Source organism: Entelurus aequoreus, linkage group LG11 (assembly GCF_033978785.1).
Source record: "Entelurus aequoreus isolate RoL-2023_Sb linkage group LG11, RoL_Eaeq_v1.1, whole genome shotgun sequence".
Lineage (NCBI taxonomy): Eukaryota > Metazoa > Chordata > Actinopteri > Syngnathiformes > Syngnathidae > Entelurus > Entelurus aequoreus.
The window spans coordinates 50,194,970-50,213,529 of record NC_084741.1 but is presented as its reverse complement, the minus strand read 5'-3'; the positions used below and the strand labels follow the sequence as shown (position 1 = coordinate 50,213,529).

At 37.3% G+C, this 18,560-nt stretch overlaps 1 protein-coding gene across 3 annotated transcripts in view; it reads left to right on the top strand.

Moving 5' to 3' along the window:
• Positions 1-18,358, top strand: part of LOC133660203 (CUB and sushi domain-containing protein 3-like) — a 616,484-nt gene extending 598,126 nt beyond the window's left edge. For all 3 annotated transcript variants that reach the window (XM_062063483.1, XM_062063482.1, XM_062063484.1), the window contains exons 67-70: positions 3,448-3,560; positions 5,666-5,753; positions 14,845-14,986; positions 17,809-18,358. In XM_062063483.1, coding sequence (XP_061919467.1) covers positions 3,448-3,560; positions 5,666-5,753; positions 14,845-14,986; positions 17,809-17,968 — 503 coding nt within the window. In that variant the 3' untranslated portion in view covers positions 17,969-18,358. The remainder of the gene's footprint in view (positions 1-3,447; positions 3,561-5,665; positions 5,754-14,844; positions 14,987-17,808) is intronic.
• Positions 18,359-18,560: the final 202 nt, after the last annotated feature.

The window sequence follows — 18,560 nt, the reverse complement described above, 5'->3', positions numbered from 1 at the left end:
CACACATGATTGTATAGGCTGCTGGTCCACTAACATTTTCATTAATTACTATTTTTTATGTAATTATTTTTATATTGTTTTACTTTCTTTTTTTATCCAAGAAAATGTTTTTTATTTATTTATCTTATTTTATTTTTTTAAAAAGGGCCTTATCTTCAACAGACCAGGTTGTCAATGAAATTAGATTTGTTTAAAGGGTTTTTTAAACCAGGCCCAGTCCTGATAATGTCCAAGTCGGACTCAGCAACACACACCTTCATTCATGTACACAGAAAAAAATTAGGGAACACAACAGATTGCATATAATTTATAAACAAAATTACATTTTCAAAATAAGCATTTATGTACAGTCCAGATTATGTCCAGGTCACTCAAATGAGGGAACACAACAACAGATATAATGTAATCTATAAACATAATTATACTTTCAAAATAAGCCTTTGAGGACTTCTCATCTTTTTTTTAATGTTTTTTGGCATCATTATCGTTTTCAACCATGTAACTTTCTAAAGTTAGAAAATACTGAATAAATGTTTTAAAGAGAGTAATACTAAGTGAATATCTGTTTTTGGCCTTAAAAATAAACCTTTTACTGAGTACTATAATTAAATTGACTAAATCATGATTGTCAATGAACTCTCCTAAAATAACAGAAACCACATTAAGCTTCATAAACAAACCAATCCTTAAACATATTTTTTCAACTTCCACCCAAAACAAAGACACAATATGACAATACCAAAACAAATGCAGGGTGGATTCAGGCTCCTGACAACAAAATCGGCAATCATCTGACTCTGTCATATTCCATAATTTTAACATTTTCCCTGTGGGTAAGAAGTTATAAATAATTTTAATTTGAAAATAACGATTTTGCACATCGATAGTGGTTTTATGGATTAGTTTCAATATGGCATCCCATGGCAAGGGGCAGTCAAAAAAGTCCTCCCATTTTCCATTTGTGTTGTATGAGGCAGCCTTCAAAGATTTCTTTATTAAATAAAAAATTATATATTTTTCCATTTATTTTAGTTCCTTTTTGCCAACTAGAATTTCTTATTAGAGGTTTACAAACTAATAATTTAGTAGTTCCATAATTAATTATTTGTTTCCATTTTTTCCCAATTACTCCAGTTAGTTGATAAAATGAAAAGCTTGAGCAAGCATCACCATACGTAGCTCTAAATTCATCATACTTCATAATTTTACCATTCTCATTGATAATATCATTGACAAAAATGATTCCTCTTTCAAACATATTTTTCCAAAAGAAAGGCTTTCCATCTATTACAATATTAGAGTTCATCCATATTAACTTCTGCAAAATATCGTCTCTTTTTTCTGGCACATAAAATTGAAAACACCACTATGAGTGGATTGTTTCCTTTATGAACCCCGCCATGTTTCCCAGCAGACTCTCTGGGAGGGGATCACTTGTAAAAAAGGATACAATTTCTTTTGATACAGTACATGTTTTTTGTCCAACAGGACATTTGTGTACCACTCAATGTTTAAATACATCTTTGGAACAATTGATGCTTTTAAAGACAGACACATAGCTTCAAGGTTGAGAAGTTTCAGGCCCCCATATTCATACTCTTTGTACAAAACCTTTCTTTTAATCTTTTCTGGTTTGCCGTTCCAGACAAAATCGAAGACCCTCCGCTCATAAATCTTAAAAAAGTTTTGTGATGGAGCTGGTAATGACAAAAACTAATAAATAAATTGAGGACTAATTAACAAGTTGGCAATAGACATTTTACCATACAAGGTTAGGGATTTCCCTTTCCATAATTGCATACTTCTGTCCAGCTTTCTTAGTCGATTATCATAATTTACTGAGCCTAGATCTTCCAGATTTTCTGGGACAACAACACCAAGTATGTTAACTGGTCCATCTGTCCACAAAACAGTCACTTTGCATTCCATTCGAAAGGACGTTCCCTTTAGATTTCCGATCCTTAACATTTTACATTTATCATAATTAAGCTTAAGGCCAGATTGCTGTGAAAATATGTCCAAAAGATTAAGAAGGTTCCGCAAACAATGAGGACAAATCTTATCTTTGTGAATCAGCCTTTTCTGACATGAACTTCATCAAGAACAAACACAGAACACGCCTCACTGATGCACATCTGCAAGACTCACTCAGAGTTGCAGCGTCAAGTTATACACCAGAGTACAACACACTAGTTAACAGCATGCAATGCCAGGCTTCCCACTAACTGACAAAGAAACAGATAACAGATTTGGTGTCCAGTTCAAAGTGTGACATGATTTAAAAATTTGAGAGTTTACTTTTGTATTTTACATGAGTTATTATTTGTACAAACATGGTGCAAAGTAATTCATGATTTGTTAAAAAATGTTAGTGGCTAGCTAGTTAAAATGGGATATTGTGATTTCACAAGACTGTCTTAGAAGTGATCATTTGAAAATGTTCAATTTGAAAAATGTGCACTTAGAGAAAATATAAAAATAAAGTGTTGCATATTGATATTTATCTGTTTCTATATATATTTATTGTGAGAAATCATTAAGATGATCAGTGTTTCCACAAAGATAAATATCATTAATTATTAATATTAACAGAGTTAAAGGTAAATAGAGCAAATTGGCTACTTCTGGCAATTTATTTAAGTGTGTATCTAACTGGTAGCCCTTCGCATTAATCAGTACCCAAGAAGTAGCCCTTGGTTTCAAAAAGGTTGGTGACCCCTGATGTAAACAAACTATACGGTGAGTTCAAGGACCGCCAAAATAAGTAGGACAAAACGGCGCTCGCCAAATACTTGAATCAGTGAAGAATGTTTAATATAAACAGTGTGATTTATAACAATTAGCGAGGTTTGTGTCATGTTTGTCCTCCTGCAGAAAACATTCTAAAACAAAAAAAATAGATTTTTTTCCCCTCATCTTTTTCCATTCTTCATACATTTTTGAAAAATCTCCAGAGAGCCACTAGGGCGGCGCTAAAGAGCCGCATGCGGCTCTAGAGCCGCGGGTTGCCGACCCCCGTGGTAGGACAAGGAACATAAAGTAAAGGTGTTGCAAAACACAGAGTCCAAACAGGAAAAACTACTAGAACAACAGCACCAAGACAAGAATTGATACCAAACATAGGAAAACAAAGTCCAAACTAACATATGGGATCGTAAAAGTACCCCAACCCTTGTGCATAGTCAGCAAGTGCAGTCTCCAGCTCACATTGACTGAACAGGAATGAATGTATTCACTTTTACAATGGTCGTCTTTCCTATCACGAAAAACAGACTTCAGCCAAATTGCATATGGTGACATCAAGCATGGTGATTGATGAACATTTCATTTTTTTGTGACATTTGAGGAACATTATCCTGAACCTTTCATTGCAACATTTATTATGACAAAATGGCATCTCCTCATCAGTTTCATTGCTCTTCTTTCCTCTTGTCTGTTATTCTGCAGGAGTGTACAAGCACCAGGAGGCAAGGCTGACACTGCTGCTGTACCACATGAAAGCGCTGGCCCACAGCTCCTTGAGCAGGATTACTGAGGAGACCTGGTCAATGGATGGATTTGTAAGCAGAACCACACACAGGAATTAGGAGATGCTCACCGGTCTCATTATAAAAATAACTGGGATCTCACTCTATTATAGATCTTACATTGGGGAATGAACACAAAGCAAACCGTACCACCCTTTTTACAATTGCCGGCACTCATAGGCGCCGATCTACATTTCTGCCAGTGGGTGCTCGGTGTGTGTGTATTAGTGTTGTCCCAATACCAATATTTTGGTACCAGTGCCAAAAGTATTTCGGTACTTTTCGGTACTTTTCTAAATAAAGGGCACCACAAAAATGTCATTATTGGCTTTATTTTAACAAAAAAATCTTACGGTACATTAAACATATATTTCTTATTGCAAATATGTCCTTAAATAAAATAGTGAACATACAAGACAACTTGTCTTTTAGTAGTAAGTAAACAAACAAAGGCTCCTAATTTAGCTGCTGACATATGCAGTAACATGTTGTGTCATTTTCCATTTTATTATTTTGTCAACATTATTAAGGACAAGTGGTTGAAAATAATTATTAATCTACTTATTCATTTATTGTTAATATCTGGTCATTTTCTGTTTCAACATGTTCTATCTACACTTCTGTTAAAATGTAATAATGACTTATTCTTCTGTTGTTTGATACTTTACATTAGTTTTGGATGATACCACACATTTGGGTATCAATCCGATACCAAGTAGTTACAGGATCTTACATTGGTCATATTTAAGGTCCTCATGTGTCCAGGGACATATTTCCTGAGTTTATAAACATAATATAAATTTTTAAAAAACGAAAGAAGATTTTGTGATGTTAAAAAATATCAATGTAATCATAGTATTATCGACTAGATATGCTACTTTACGTGGTATCATTACAGTGGATGTTAGGTGTAGATCCACCAATGGCGTTTGTTTATATTGTAGCGTCCCGGAAAAGTTGGTGCTGCAGGGAATTCTGGGAATTTGTTCTGTAGTGTGTATGTTGTGTTGCGGTGCAAATATTCTTCCAAACTGTGTTTGTCGTTGTTGTTTAGTGTGGTTTCACTATATGTTTATACTGCCACCCTTGGTGTATGTATGGCTGTTGAGTAAGTATGCCCTTCTTTCACTCGTGTGTAGTGTGTTCAAAGTCAATATGATTGTATCTATAATGTATTATTGGGCACAATGAAATCTTGTAAGGCTCTGTTAATATAAGTCTGTGTTTAGTGACTGTTTGATTAAGTAAAACGGACCAAATTTATCACTAAATTAGCATCAACAATATTGATTTCTCAACAATTAATGTAAAGATTGAAAGTTGCCATTAATCCAAACATGGATGCTCGGCGTTGTGTGTAGGTGCTTGGGCCCCGAAGCACCCACGGGATTGGCGCTTATGCCGGCACTTACAATCGAAGTGCCCTTGAGCAATTCACCTAACTAAGCGTTCCACTCCTCTGTCACAAATAGTGCCTGCTGTGTTTACTACTGTGATCAGCAGTCAAATTGTGTGCGATTAATGTACAAAAGTATTAACTACAATATTACATTGCTAATCTTGCTTTTTTTCTGACAGCAGATTATTTCAGACTATGTGGACTGATTTCTGCTGTTGCCAAACAAGCATTCCCAGGACAAAATCAAATACATCCTCGCGGATCAATGTGTTCCATAATCCTACTTAAAGCGCCAGAATGAAGGCTGCATTTGCAGAAAGAATGAACACAAAGAAGCTCATTGTCTATTTTTGCTTGCATATATTTACACTGGCTGTGCATCAGTAGCATTGCACAATTTGCTAAATCCGTCAGTCGCCAGAGAAGGGACACAAAATCCTGATGAGCCACACGTGGTGCTTTTTAAACTACTTATCACTTGGTTTGTACTCAGATGCTGCGCACTACATTCTATTTATAGCCAACTGTTTAGCCTCTAGCAACAACAAAAAAGTGTCATTTTGAATGCATCATGAAAGGATGCGTTGACTGTTGCACTAAACACAGAACGTTTAGTGCTTGATGGTTTGTGTGCCGCAGATACAACATTGTCAAGGCTGTCAAGAAAAATCACAATTTAACACGTGGTTGAATCAAAACACACCCTCTTTAGTTCTGCTCTTCTTCTTTTTTCTGCCAGGTTTCAGCCGAGCCTGAGGGTGGAAGCTACGTGTTACAAGGCTTCATACAGGGTAAAGACTATGGACGCTTTGGACTACAGAGACATGGTATGTTTCTCTCCAAATACACAGGAGCGTTCCCATCTGCATGCGCTGCAACTTCTCCATTCCGTTTCGCAGATTTACATAAGCATGACACATTTAATTCATTTGATGAAATGGTGTAAATACTACAGATGGAATACGATTTTCTCTTGACGGTCATCAAAATAAATGTGTCATATTCACATTTCCTTATCCTTTATGCCACTGTAATGCTTATATATCGAAAATATAATGATTGTATTGAAAAGACACACTGACATTTGTTTTATACTGAAGAAGAAAACAATTACATACGATTACATAGTGCTAAAATAAATACATCCTAACTAAATAATATACAGTTGTGGTCAAAAGTTTACATACACTTGTAAAGAACATAATGTCATAGTTGTCTTGAGTTTCCAATAATTTCTAAACTCTTATTTTTTTGTGATAGAGTGATTGGAGCACATACTTGTTGGTCACAAAAAACATTCATGAAGTTTGGTTCTTTTATGAATTTATTATGGGTCTACTGAAAATGTGACCAAATCTGCTGGGTCAAAAGTATACATACAGCATGGTGGTGGTAGTATTATGCTCTGGACCTGTTTTGCTGCCAATGGAACTGGTGCTTTACAGAGAGTAAATGGGACAATAAAAAAGGAGGATTACCTCCAAATTTTTCAGGACAACCTAAAATCATCAGCCCGGAGGTTGGGTCTTGGGCGCTGTTGGGTGTTCCAACAGGACAACGACCCCAAACACACATCAAAAGTGGTAAAGGAATGGCTAAATCAGGCTAGAATTAAGGTTTTAGAATGGCCTTCCCAAAGTCCTGAGTTAAACGTGTGGACAATGCTGAAGAAACAAGTCCATGTCAGAAAACCAACAAATTTAGCTGAACTGCACCAATTTTGTCAAGAGGAGTGGTCAAAAATTCAACAGCATGCATTGCGGTCGTTCTGACGTTAGTTTTCCTGACGAAATAAACCAAAATAATGAGGCTTAATACATGTTTTAAACATACCCCATCTCATAAACTTATAATAAAACATGCTTTTATTTTGTCAAAGTTTAAATTTTTCAGCCGTATTTGACGCACTCTGCTGCTACATTCCTGCTGTGTTTGGTGACCAACAGGCTCTTTAACACGCACCCCACGGTGCAATAAACACAGAACGAGCAAAACAATAACTTATTAGCCTCATTTTTCTTTGTACATCATTTTAACTGCTTGGAAATGCACCACATCATTGAATTTCAATAACTTTGGTTCAATAAATAAAGGGTTTGAATGTTCACCATGGGGTAGATCTTCTCTCAATATACAACCTTTGGTCATGGACAGCAGGCTACAACTCCAGACAACAAAGTAATGCAATGAAGTCCACTTTTGCTTTAAACATCATCCAATCTGAAAAATGCTGTCTAAAATCATACTGACGTAACTAATGTTGGCTTGATGTGAATGAAATTGATGCGAAACGCTGTCGGCTCTAAACGCAGAACATGCGCTGCGCGTCGGGCTTTGCCATCCTTGGAGGGGTGGGCAGAAACACATGTCAAATGTAAATTATTGAATGACAATGCTCTTCATATAAAATGGTACCCCTAATGTATTCCTGGCCACGTCATGCTGTTTTACTGATAAGAATATGGAGGCAGATTTCCCACTTGAACTTCTGGTGTTTCTCGTGGCGTGCGTCATTAGTACTGTTTTTTGCAAAGCAGATGGTCTTGGGTTCGAATACTGACAGAGTCGAAATTGTAGTAAGGTTTTTAAATATATGTTTTAATGATGTTACAATTGTTGAAGTACAGCATTTCAATAAAAAAAAAGTGGACTGTTACATAATCATGCTGATTGTCAAAGATGTTAGCTAATATAACACATGATAGTTCTACCTCAATGAAAGCTTTTGTTATTCTGGAAATTAATGTTGTTGCTCAAGGTAATATGATACACATGGTTCTGGGATACCTAGGATTTCAGGCTTTCAAAGCTCCTCCTGGACCCCCAATATTTTACATTGGTATTGGTCAAATTCTAGTTACAGCTCCGTTTGATTTAGCTTCTGTGTGTTCTCTCCTGAACAAAACGTGGTCATGTCGTGTGTTTAACTGTAGTTGGTGGCTCTCAGTGTTGTTTGCGAACCTTCACTTCCCATATTTGTCTTCTTTCCGGGTTGTGGGGAAAACAGTGTAAAATCTTTCCACAATTTCCGTGGGTGGAACAGCCCCATGCTGCATAACGGGGCATTTTTGTGGCAAAAATGAGGCAAACAGGGAATGGAAAGAAAAAGCGCTGGACAGAAAACAAAACAAAATACTAGAAACTAATAATAATTGTCATGATGAAAGATGTGGGGGCCATTTTGATAAATTCTGTGCATTACAGTTGCTAAAACCAATCCAGAGTAGGTCAGTATACTGTATTTTTTATATATATATATATATATATATATATATATATATATATATATATATATATATATATATATATATATATATATATATATATATATATATATATATATATATAGGCTCTATAAGTTTGTATTACAAGTGATAAAGCAAATTACTGTAATACCAAATAATACATATAATTTATAACCAATTAAATTTTTACAGTAAGTGAACAAGCTGCGGTCCAAAACTGGCTTTAGGACCGCACTATGAACACCCCTGTTTGCCATGTTTCTTTTAAAGAAATCACAACAAGAAGAGTTAAAAATTATGAATGATTATTTTATTTCTGGAGATGAGCCTGAAATGGACTGCTTACATTGAAAGCTAATATCGGACACTTTTAATCCATGCTGTTTAATTCCGATGCACATATTTTAGCCAATATCAGACCGATATCTGATATCAATGTCGGATCCGGACATCCCTCGTCTAGTTGCCTGTGTTCGATATTATTGGAGTATAATGAGCTATTTGTGTACAAATTGTTTGCATATACAAAATTAGGTAGGCCTAAATAATTTAATTATAGCCATTTATATTGTATTTGGTTACATACGTTTTTTCTTGAAACAGGCAAAATATTAGAAACCTGTGTTACTTTTTCTACACTGCAGTAAAAAATCATATTATATTAATATTACCAACTCTTTAACAGTATGAATCAAAACTTGAAGGCAGATTTTTGTTGCCATAACTTTCATATCAGATGTCATTCAACTGTGCAGGTGGCTCTAATGAAGTGTCTGATGAGTGTATAAAACATCCATTTAATATTCTAATATGTTTTATTGTCAGACCCCCCGCCCCACTTTCAGTGGGCTAACAGGACATTATCTTCCTCCATGTCATTGTCCTTCATTTCTTCTTGCTCCTTGTCGCTGTTTTCATCATCTCATGATTGTCTTCAACATGATTATCACAGTCACAGTGATCATTATCGGTGTGCTCATTACACTCTCCATCTTTATCAGTTTGCTGCTGCGTTCCCTGCTTGCCATCATCATCATCATCATCGCTAGTAGATTAGACTTTTTTTTGTTTTGTTTTGTTTGTTTTGTCTCTATCATTTTCTTTTTATATTTTTATATAGTACTTTTCATACACAGGCAGGTGGCAAACACAAAGTTCTGTACAAAACAAACAACAACAAAAATATATAAATATAAAATAACACTTGTGCACACACACACAGCACTATGGACAATAACAAAGCAAAAACAAAACATGGCATGGCACTGAGGATTTGAGGAAAAATGGCACCTTTCTTCACTGAAGAATAACTAAAAATAACTAATGCCATTTATTTATATATATATATATATATATATATATATATATATATATATATATATATATATATATATATATATATATATATATATATATATATATATATATATATATATATTTAGTGTAACACATGATACAATATATGTAAACATTTAAATATAAATAATATGATTATTACATTAATAAGTTAATAAATATAATATTGAGACAATAATAGTATAAATATTAATGATTAAGATAGAAAACAACAATATTAAATACATTAAAAAAAAACAAAAACAGATGAGTACAAAGCCTGATTTAAAAGGTGTGTTTTTAGCCTCTTTTTTTTAATGATGTTATTAATCCAGGGTGTTACGGCCAGACTGAAAACAAAAGAAGAGTAAAGAGTTTGGTTGTTTTTTGTTTAGTTTTTTAAATTTGTAAAAGACAGCTGTTTAAAAAATAAATGTCAAATACTTAATAGAATTACGGGGTTTCCAATTCATCTCTCCATCAGTTAGAGGAGGTGTACCCAAACATTTTGCCCCCAAGGGCCAAAGTGAAAATTTGCCAATGGGCTGCAGGCTAATGACAATGATTTTATGTAGGAGTGTCACGATAAAACATTTTCACTTCCAATACGTTACCGATATTGTAGTCCTGAGTATTGGCCGATATTGATATGATACAATATCGGCAGGAATCATACATACTTGTATTATTTTGTAGTGTGGAATGTTAGAAAAGGTTTTGATTTTATTATGAACTGTCTGACTTGTGCTCTCTTTAAGTTGGAGTGGAGCGATAATAGTTTTTTTGGCGACACCTGGTGGTCAAAATAATTAATTAGGTTCAGCGCATTACACAGTAAGTTTAATGATTAAAAAGTTAAAGTACCCATAATTGTGACACACACACTAGGTGTGGCGAAATTATTCTCTGCATTTGACCCATCACCCTTGATTACCCCCTGGGAGGTGAGGGGAGCAGTGAGCAGCAGCGGTGGCCACGCCCGGGAATAATTTTTGGTGATTTAACCCCCAATTCCAACCCTTGATGCTGAGTGCCAAGCAGGGAGGTAATGGGTCCCATTTTTATAGTCTTTGGTATGACTCGGCAGGGGTTTGAACTCACGACCTACCGATCTCAGGGCGGACACTCTAACCACTAGGCCACATGGTGCAGACACTTTTTTTTACTGGAAGCTTTCTAATATGACTTGACTATAATAGAAGGAAATACCAACGGTGTGTGCTTATTGGCTGACATTTAGATGTTAACTGGCTGTCCATCTTTGCACAAGTCTGCAGAACTGCTTGTTTCGGGCATTTTACATGTAAGATCATATCATCCGATATTAGTTTTTTTGCTGATCACATGCTGATATCCTATATCAATATTGAATCAAGAAACCCCTAATTTTAAGTGCGAAACACAAATAACCTAAATGTAAATAATGAAGTTCCCATCCTTTGGCGGGCCTAACAAAATGACTCATCGGGCCAAAATTGGCCCATGTACCCACTTTAAGCAACCCTCAATTAGTGGGTCCTTGGTCTGGAAAACATTGTAGTGATCTAAGGCAGGGGTCCCCAACCTATTTTGCACCATGGACCGGTTTAATGTAGGCATTATTTTCTGGGACCAGCTTTCCACTTGTGCCAGACAAATACAGCAAAATTAAGTGCATTGTATCATGTCACAAAGTTATAACAAATATAAAAAATGGCAACTTCCTATGAAGAGTTTTATTGTACATCTATAAACAAGCTTATTGGTGTGTCTAGTGGGACAGGCGAAAGTTAATGCAGTCGTTTATAAATGATTTAATGTTTCTCCGCGGCCCGGTAGCAAATGCGTCAGGGACCGGCACCGGTCCCCGGACCGGTGTTTGGAGACCACTGATCTAAAGGGTGTTTACAAGCAGAAAAACACCAGATATGAACCTGGACAGAGAGCGTTGCCATGGGAAATTAACACAAAATAATTGCATCTTTTGTTGACGTAAGCCATAAGACTTTACAAGTCTGTACAAGAACTGTAAGTTTACAAGTCTGTACAAGTACTGTAAGCTTAAATATTCTCGGTGTGCAATACAAGTGTTCAGATAGGGTTTTTTGTATTTATATATGTACATATTGCAATTGATAGTGCGCAACATGTCTTATTCATCGCATTTTTTTAAATTACATTTTACTTCTGTTATTGTATAAAAAACCTGCACTGCAACCATATAATTTCCCCATTATAGGATAAATAAACGTATCTATCTGTCTGTCTGTTTATCTGTCATCACGTTGAGGTGGTCATACTGATGAGGGCGATGTCATAACTACAGTGGTACGTCAACTTTTGAGTATTGTGAGATACGAGCTGTCTTGCCCTTTTGTTACGTTTTAAGTTGCGAGTGTAATTAGATTTTTGAGCTCTACCCGCCACTAGTTGAAGTAGTAAAGTAGTTCAAACCACCGTAACTGACAACTTTTGTGTAAAATTTAAGAAACGGACGACCGAATCGTGTAGCCAACCTGGCGTGTCAGCCCCATCGCAGTACCATTAGTCAGCCACAGCATGCAGCCTCAAACGTCCAAACAATGGACATTTATCTATGAAAATGTTGAGAAGTTATATAAATGCTGTGTTTAACGTGTTTCAGTTCATTCTGTCCGGTCCTGACTCAACACACTGTACGATTGAGCATTACCTTTCTTAAACAAACATAACACGGTCCGGTACGGCCTGTCACTCAAAGACATCTGTGTGCTACATAACCAAGGATTTCCTTGTTCCTATCGTTACACGACAAAGAAGCAGCCCGTAGGAGACACCTTCAAAAGTCTGATCCAAAAGAGAAATCCTAAACAATATTCCATTATTTCATAAAACTAATGTAGTTTGTAGTACAACAAAGCTATTAAACTGGCGGCCCGGAAGTGACACGATTACAGCCTCCGAGTTCAGTTCGAAACTTGGGAGATAAACATTTTTCCTGCAAATTCCTAAAAACACTCCTGTTTGCTCCTGTTTCATAGAAGAACCTGGACCACTGTAAACACATTGGCAGATCCTTGCACTGACATTTTAACATCCTAAAGCCCAGCGTCCACTTATAGTTTAGTTTGCATAACAGCTATCTCTTTTCTTCAGAAATTTGTAGCATATGAAATTAATTGACTTAAAACAAATGTCCACTGCGCAAGTTGCTGGTTCTCAAAATAAGACTAATAGTGAAGGGAAAAGTGCAGCCACCCAGTCCTTAGCTTTCTGAAAACGTGGCCTCTAAACAATTTAGTTAAATATCCCTGTAGTAAAATAAAACAATATGTGTATTTATTTATTTTTCATTGATTTATTTCGAACACAACCAACCCAAATTACTCTCATCTACTTAACTCAAACAAAATAGCATTAGCCTTCTCTCACCATCAATGAGCTATAATAATCTGATTCTTTGTCAACAATACAACACTTAAGAACATTATATAACAATATTTAGTATATAATTACATGATTCATATCATATATACTTCTGCCCGATTGCAGCTGAGATAGGCTCCAGCACCCCCCGCGATCCCGAAAGGGACAAGCGGTAGAGAATGGATGGATGGATATCATATATAATTACATCCATGAATACTCACAATAATAAAGCAACTCATCATTTCATCAAATGTGGTTAATATAAAAACATTACACCACAAATATATGTTATGTTTCCTCCTTATATCAGCCCACCTGAATAATTTAAACAGATTTCCAAGTAAATGTAGTTATTATTTAAAAGTAATTTTTTCTTTTTAAAAGGAATGTTAAAATTGTGGTGGTGGGCCAAGCACGGGTCAAATTGATTTTAATTAATTTCAATAGGCGGGGCTGATTTAAAGGGCTACTGAAACCCACTACTACCGACCACGCAGTCTGATAGTTTATATATCAATGATGAAATCTTAACATTGCAACACATGCCAATACGGCCGGGTTAACTTATAAAGTGCAATTTTAAATTTCCCGCAAAACTTCCGGTTGAAAACGTCTCGGTATGATGACGTTTGCGCGTGACGTCACGGAGTGAACGGAAGTATTCGGACCCCATTGGATCCAATACAAAATGCTCTGTTTTCACCACATAATTCCACAGTATTCTGGACATCTGTGTTGGTGAATCTTTTGCAATTTGCTTAATGAACAATGAAGACTGCAAAGAAGAAAGCTGTAGGTGGGATCCGTGTATTAGCGGCGGACTACAGCAACACAACCAGGAGGACTTTGATATGGATAGCAGACGCGCTAGCCGCCGACCTCACCTTGACTTACTCCGTCTCCGGGCCGCCGACCGCATCTATGATCGGGTGAAGTCCTTCGTCGCTCCGTCGATCGCTGGAACGCAGGTGAGCACGGGTGTTGATGAGCAGATGAGGGCTGGCTGGCATAGGTGGATAGCTAATGTTTTTAGCATAGCTCTGTCGAGGTCCCGTAGCTAAGTTAGCTTCAATGGCGTCGTTAGCAACAGCATTGTTAAGCTTCGACAGGCTGGAAATCATTAACCGTGTATTTACAGGTCCATGGTTTAATAGTATTGTTGATTTTCTGTCTATCCTTCCAGTCAGGGGTTTATTTCTTTAGTTTCTATCTGCATTTAAGCACGATGCTATCACGTTAGCTCCGTAGCTAAAGAGCTTCGCCGATGTATTGTCGTGGAGATAAAAGTCACTGTGAATGTCCATTTCGCGTTCTCGACTCTCATTTTCAAGAGGATATAGTATCCGAGGTGGTTTCAAATACAAATCTGTGATCCACAATAGAAAAAGGAGAAAGTGTGGAATCCAATGAACCCTTGTACCTAAGTTACGGTCAGAGCGAAAAAAGATACGTCCTGCACTGCACTCTAGTCCTTCACTCTCATGTTCCTCATCCACGAATCTTTCATTCTCGCTCAAATTAATGGGGTAATCGTCGCTTTCTCGGTCCGAATCGCTCTCGCTGCATTGTAAACAATGGGGAAATGTGAGGAGCCCTTCAACCTGTGACGTCACGCTACTTCCGGTACAGGCAAGGCTTTTTTTATCAGCGATCAAAAGTTGCGAACTTTATCGTCGATGTTCTCTACTAAATCCTTTCAGCAAAAATATGGCAATATCGCGAAATTATCAAGTATGACACATAGAATGGATCTGCTATCCCCGTTTAAATTTAAAAAATTCATTTCAGTAGGCCTTTAAGATACAAGTGTATGTGTTTCTGCTGGTAAAGGGAGGTATTACTATATTTGACCTAATTATTTAACTTCAGTGTGGCCCTAATTCTTCTTCATTGCATGCAATGTACAATGTGACGTGTAAGGTTAAAAGTATTTTTTTCTTCTTGTTTCCAGGTTTGAGTGTGAGAGAGAACATTACACTCACTGACCCCGAAACCAACACCTCCACCAACAGCAGCTCGGTTGCTGTTGCAATCCTCGTGCCTTTCTTTGCCCTCATCTTGGCCGGACTCGGTGTTTACCTCTATAAGCAGAGGTACCTCGCCCATCCAGCTGTGTCCCCAACTGACTTTTGCTGTTTTGTTTCCTGTCTTAAGAGCCTGATTTACTAAGATTCAAATACCGCACGCTAAACTGCATGTGCAGTCTATAAAATAGCGTGTACTATTAGTGGGCGTGTTGCGGGCAATTTATTAAGACTGCGTGTGCAATTGAAAAGTGGTACAGACCGCCTTATTTAAATGAGGATTTTCCGTGTGTGATACGAAACATCACCATGGAGACACTCATTTACTGCACATGCATGTGAAGTGAATTATATTTATATAGCGCTTTTTTTCTAGAGACTCAACACGCTTTACATAGTGAAACCCATTATCTAGATCTTTAAGCTACATTTATTTAAACCAGTGTGAGTGGCACTGGGAGCAGGTGGTTATAGTGTCTTGCCCAAGGACACAGAGGCAGTGACTAGTATGGCGAAAGCGGGAATTGAACCTGGAACCCTCAAGTTGCTGGCACAATTACTCTACTAATCAAACCACACTGCCCCGTGTTATCACGCTCTAACCTGTGGCGTTTTGCTCTATTTTTAAACATGTCCCCAATTGTGGGGGCATTTTATCAGCAGTCGTGCAGAGTGTCTACATTGACACCACAGAAGATGCCCTCTTTGGAGAGAGGCTGCAGATCAGAATGCAAGAAAATGCATAGTTAAAGAAGTATTTTTCTCATAAAATAAATATTTTAATAATATTTATTCTTCGTGAAATAAACAAACATCATTACAAAAATAAAGGTCACCAAAGTGCATCAATTGAATTTGTTTTAATTAGCACCTTAAGTTCTCCAGCAGCTATAATATTTTTTTTTTTTAACTGTCTATTTTTTTTTTCTTTCCGACTGTCTAAAATGTTGACGCACACGCAGCGCGAGCACTGAGTCTGATCCTGCAGCCGTGTGTGAAACTGTCAGTTTGTACGTCCTTCTGACACGTGCTAAATAAAACGCTAAATAGTGCTCGCCAAGCGGTGAAGAGTGTTGATCAATCACAATTTGCATGGTAGAAAATTATATTTTGCATCTTCTCTTTCCAGTATTGTGGGCAATTTAATGATCAGCATACATTTTGCATATGCATTTTATTGATGAAAACAGAGACTCAAAATAGATTGCACGTCTTATTCTGCTCACTGAACAGATACAATGCACTTTGCACGAGTGTTGTGCCGATACCAATATTTTGGTACCGGTACCAAAATTATTTTGATACTTTTCGGTACTTTTCGATACTTGTCTAAATAAAGGGGACCACAAAATGTTTTATTATTGGCTTTATTTTAACAAAAACTCTTACGGTACATTAAACATATGTTTCTTATTGCAAGTTTGTCCTTAAATTAAATAGTGAACATACAAGACAACTTGTCTTTTAGTAGTAAGTAAACAAACAAAGGCTCCTAATTTAGTCTGCTGACATATGCAGTAACATATTGTGTCATTTTCCATTCTATTATTTTGTCAAAATTATTAAGGACAAGTGGTAGAAAATAATAAATAAATAAATGAATTATTAATCTACTTGTTCATTTACTGTTAATATCTGCTTACTTTCTCTTATAACATGTTATATCTTCACTTCTGTTCAAATGTAATAAGCTTTTATTCTTCTGTTGTTTGGATGCTTTACATTAGTTTTGGATGATACCACAATGTTGGGTATCAATCCGATACCAAGTGGTTACAGGATCATACATTGATCATATTCAAAGTCCTCATATGTCCAGGGACATATTTCCTGAGTTTATAAACATAATATGAATTTTAAAAATACGAAAGATGTTGTCACAGTATTATCAACAAGATATTTTCCTGTACTTGGTATCATTACAGTGGATGTCAGGTGTAGATCCACCAATGGGGTTTGTTTACATTTTGACGCCGGTGAGCTACGGTGTGTAGTGAAACATGTTTAGCTATTCTTCGTCCTGCAGGGATGATACTTGTAAGAAACTTACTTTATTTGTCGCCATGGAAGCGAGGATTAGTAATTTGGAAGTAGCTAAAACACTGCCTACTGTGAATGGAAGTTCGCCGTTAGCTGGTTAGCCATGTCTTAAAGCACCTCTTGTGGTGGGCGTTTCATTGTGATAACTTCACCTTTATTGTCAGTTTTTAGGCCAAAATGCGTCCGTTCTCCCTTTTCTGTCTACACACTGTATCTGCTTGTAAGTACTCTGTGATTGTGCGCTGCCGAACATGCTCCTCTGCTCGTAAACCAGCAATGACACGGCGTGACGACGACGAGGGTGCGGGGGGGTGGTAGACCGGTACTTTTCAGAGGCGGTATAGTACCCAATCTGATTCATTAATATTGCTGTACTATACTAACACCGGTATACCGTACAACCCTACTTTGCACACGTTTAGTAGATCAGCTCTGGGTGTGCTATCAAGTTTGCACATGTTTTAGTACATGCAAACCTTTAGTAAATCAGGCCCTAAGTCTTTAGATTCTAGAGGTCGGGTGTAAAGTGCTATTCCTGGCTTTAAAACGATGACACAACATTGGTCAACATGTTACCATCCGAGCCACATTGGAGAGCAGTCAGGCTTTGAACTGCAATTTGTCGTGCAAAATGTAGTATACGAGGAGTTGGATCATGATATTTTCCACTTATTAGGTTAGCAGTCCAAGGTATACTTCCCTGCCTGCTTATTTCCAACAGTAATTACCAGCGGGCACCTACTGCAGCTGTCCACTGCAAGCTAATGGAAACATGTTTATTGGTCGGCTCGGAGGAAGGATAATTGGGATGTTGTGTTTCGACTCATTTGCAACCTCCTTTTCATCCGCAGGAAAACAGATAAAGCGCAGTACACAGGGTGTTCTGTGCACGAGAACAACAACGGACAGGCCACGTTTGAGAACCCAATGTACAACACCAACACAAAAGCTGCCGAGGGGAAAGTCGTCCGCTTTGACCCCAATCTCAACACCATCTGCACCATGGTTTGACCCCCGCTGCATTCCGGGAGGGGGCAACGAGGAAGAGACTGATTCCCTTTGTTTGCCTATCATGAATATATATTGACATGTTTATACTTTTGCCGAAGAAATACGGAGAGAGAAAGCACACTTTCGACAAAACTGAGGGCCTCTTTGCCATTTGCAGTGTAAACACACGAGATGGAAAGGAGAAGACGAAGAAGTGGCGCCTCATCCTCCTGTAAGTAGGAGATGAAGGAAGGAGAGGCTCGCTGCACTCTGTGAGTGTTCATCTAATCTTTATGCTCTTAAGGGTATTTATGTCAGTAATGCCAAATGAGAAAATGTTTTATTTTCACCTTGACGTCAAAAGCCTTTTTTGTGTGTGTTTGTGTCATCATCCCCCCCCCCCACCCCCCCCACCCCCACCCCCCACACCCCCGATGAAGATGCTGTATCTTCTCGTAGTGAGGAGCTCCATGCAATCTTTACTGTAGTTTCCAAGTTGTGGCACACAAAAAAAACAGCTTCTTCTTCTTTGGAAACACTCAAGTCGTTTCAAAGTATATGGCCAATTGCACCTCTTTAATTGGTTGGTGCCTCCTACTGACAAATTATACGG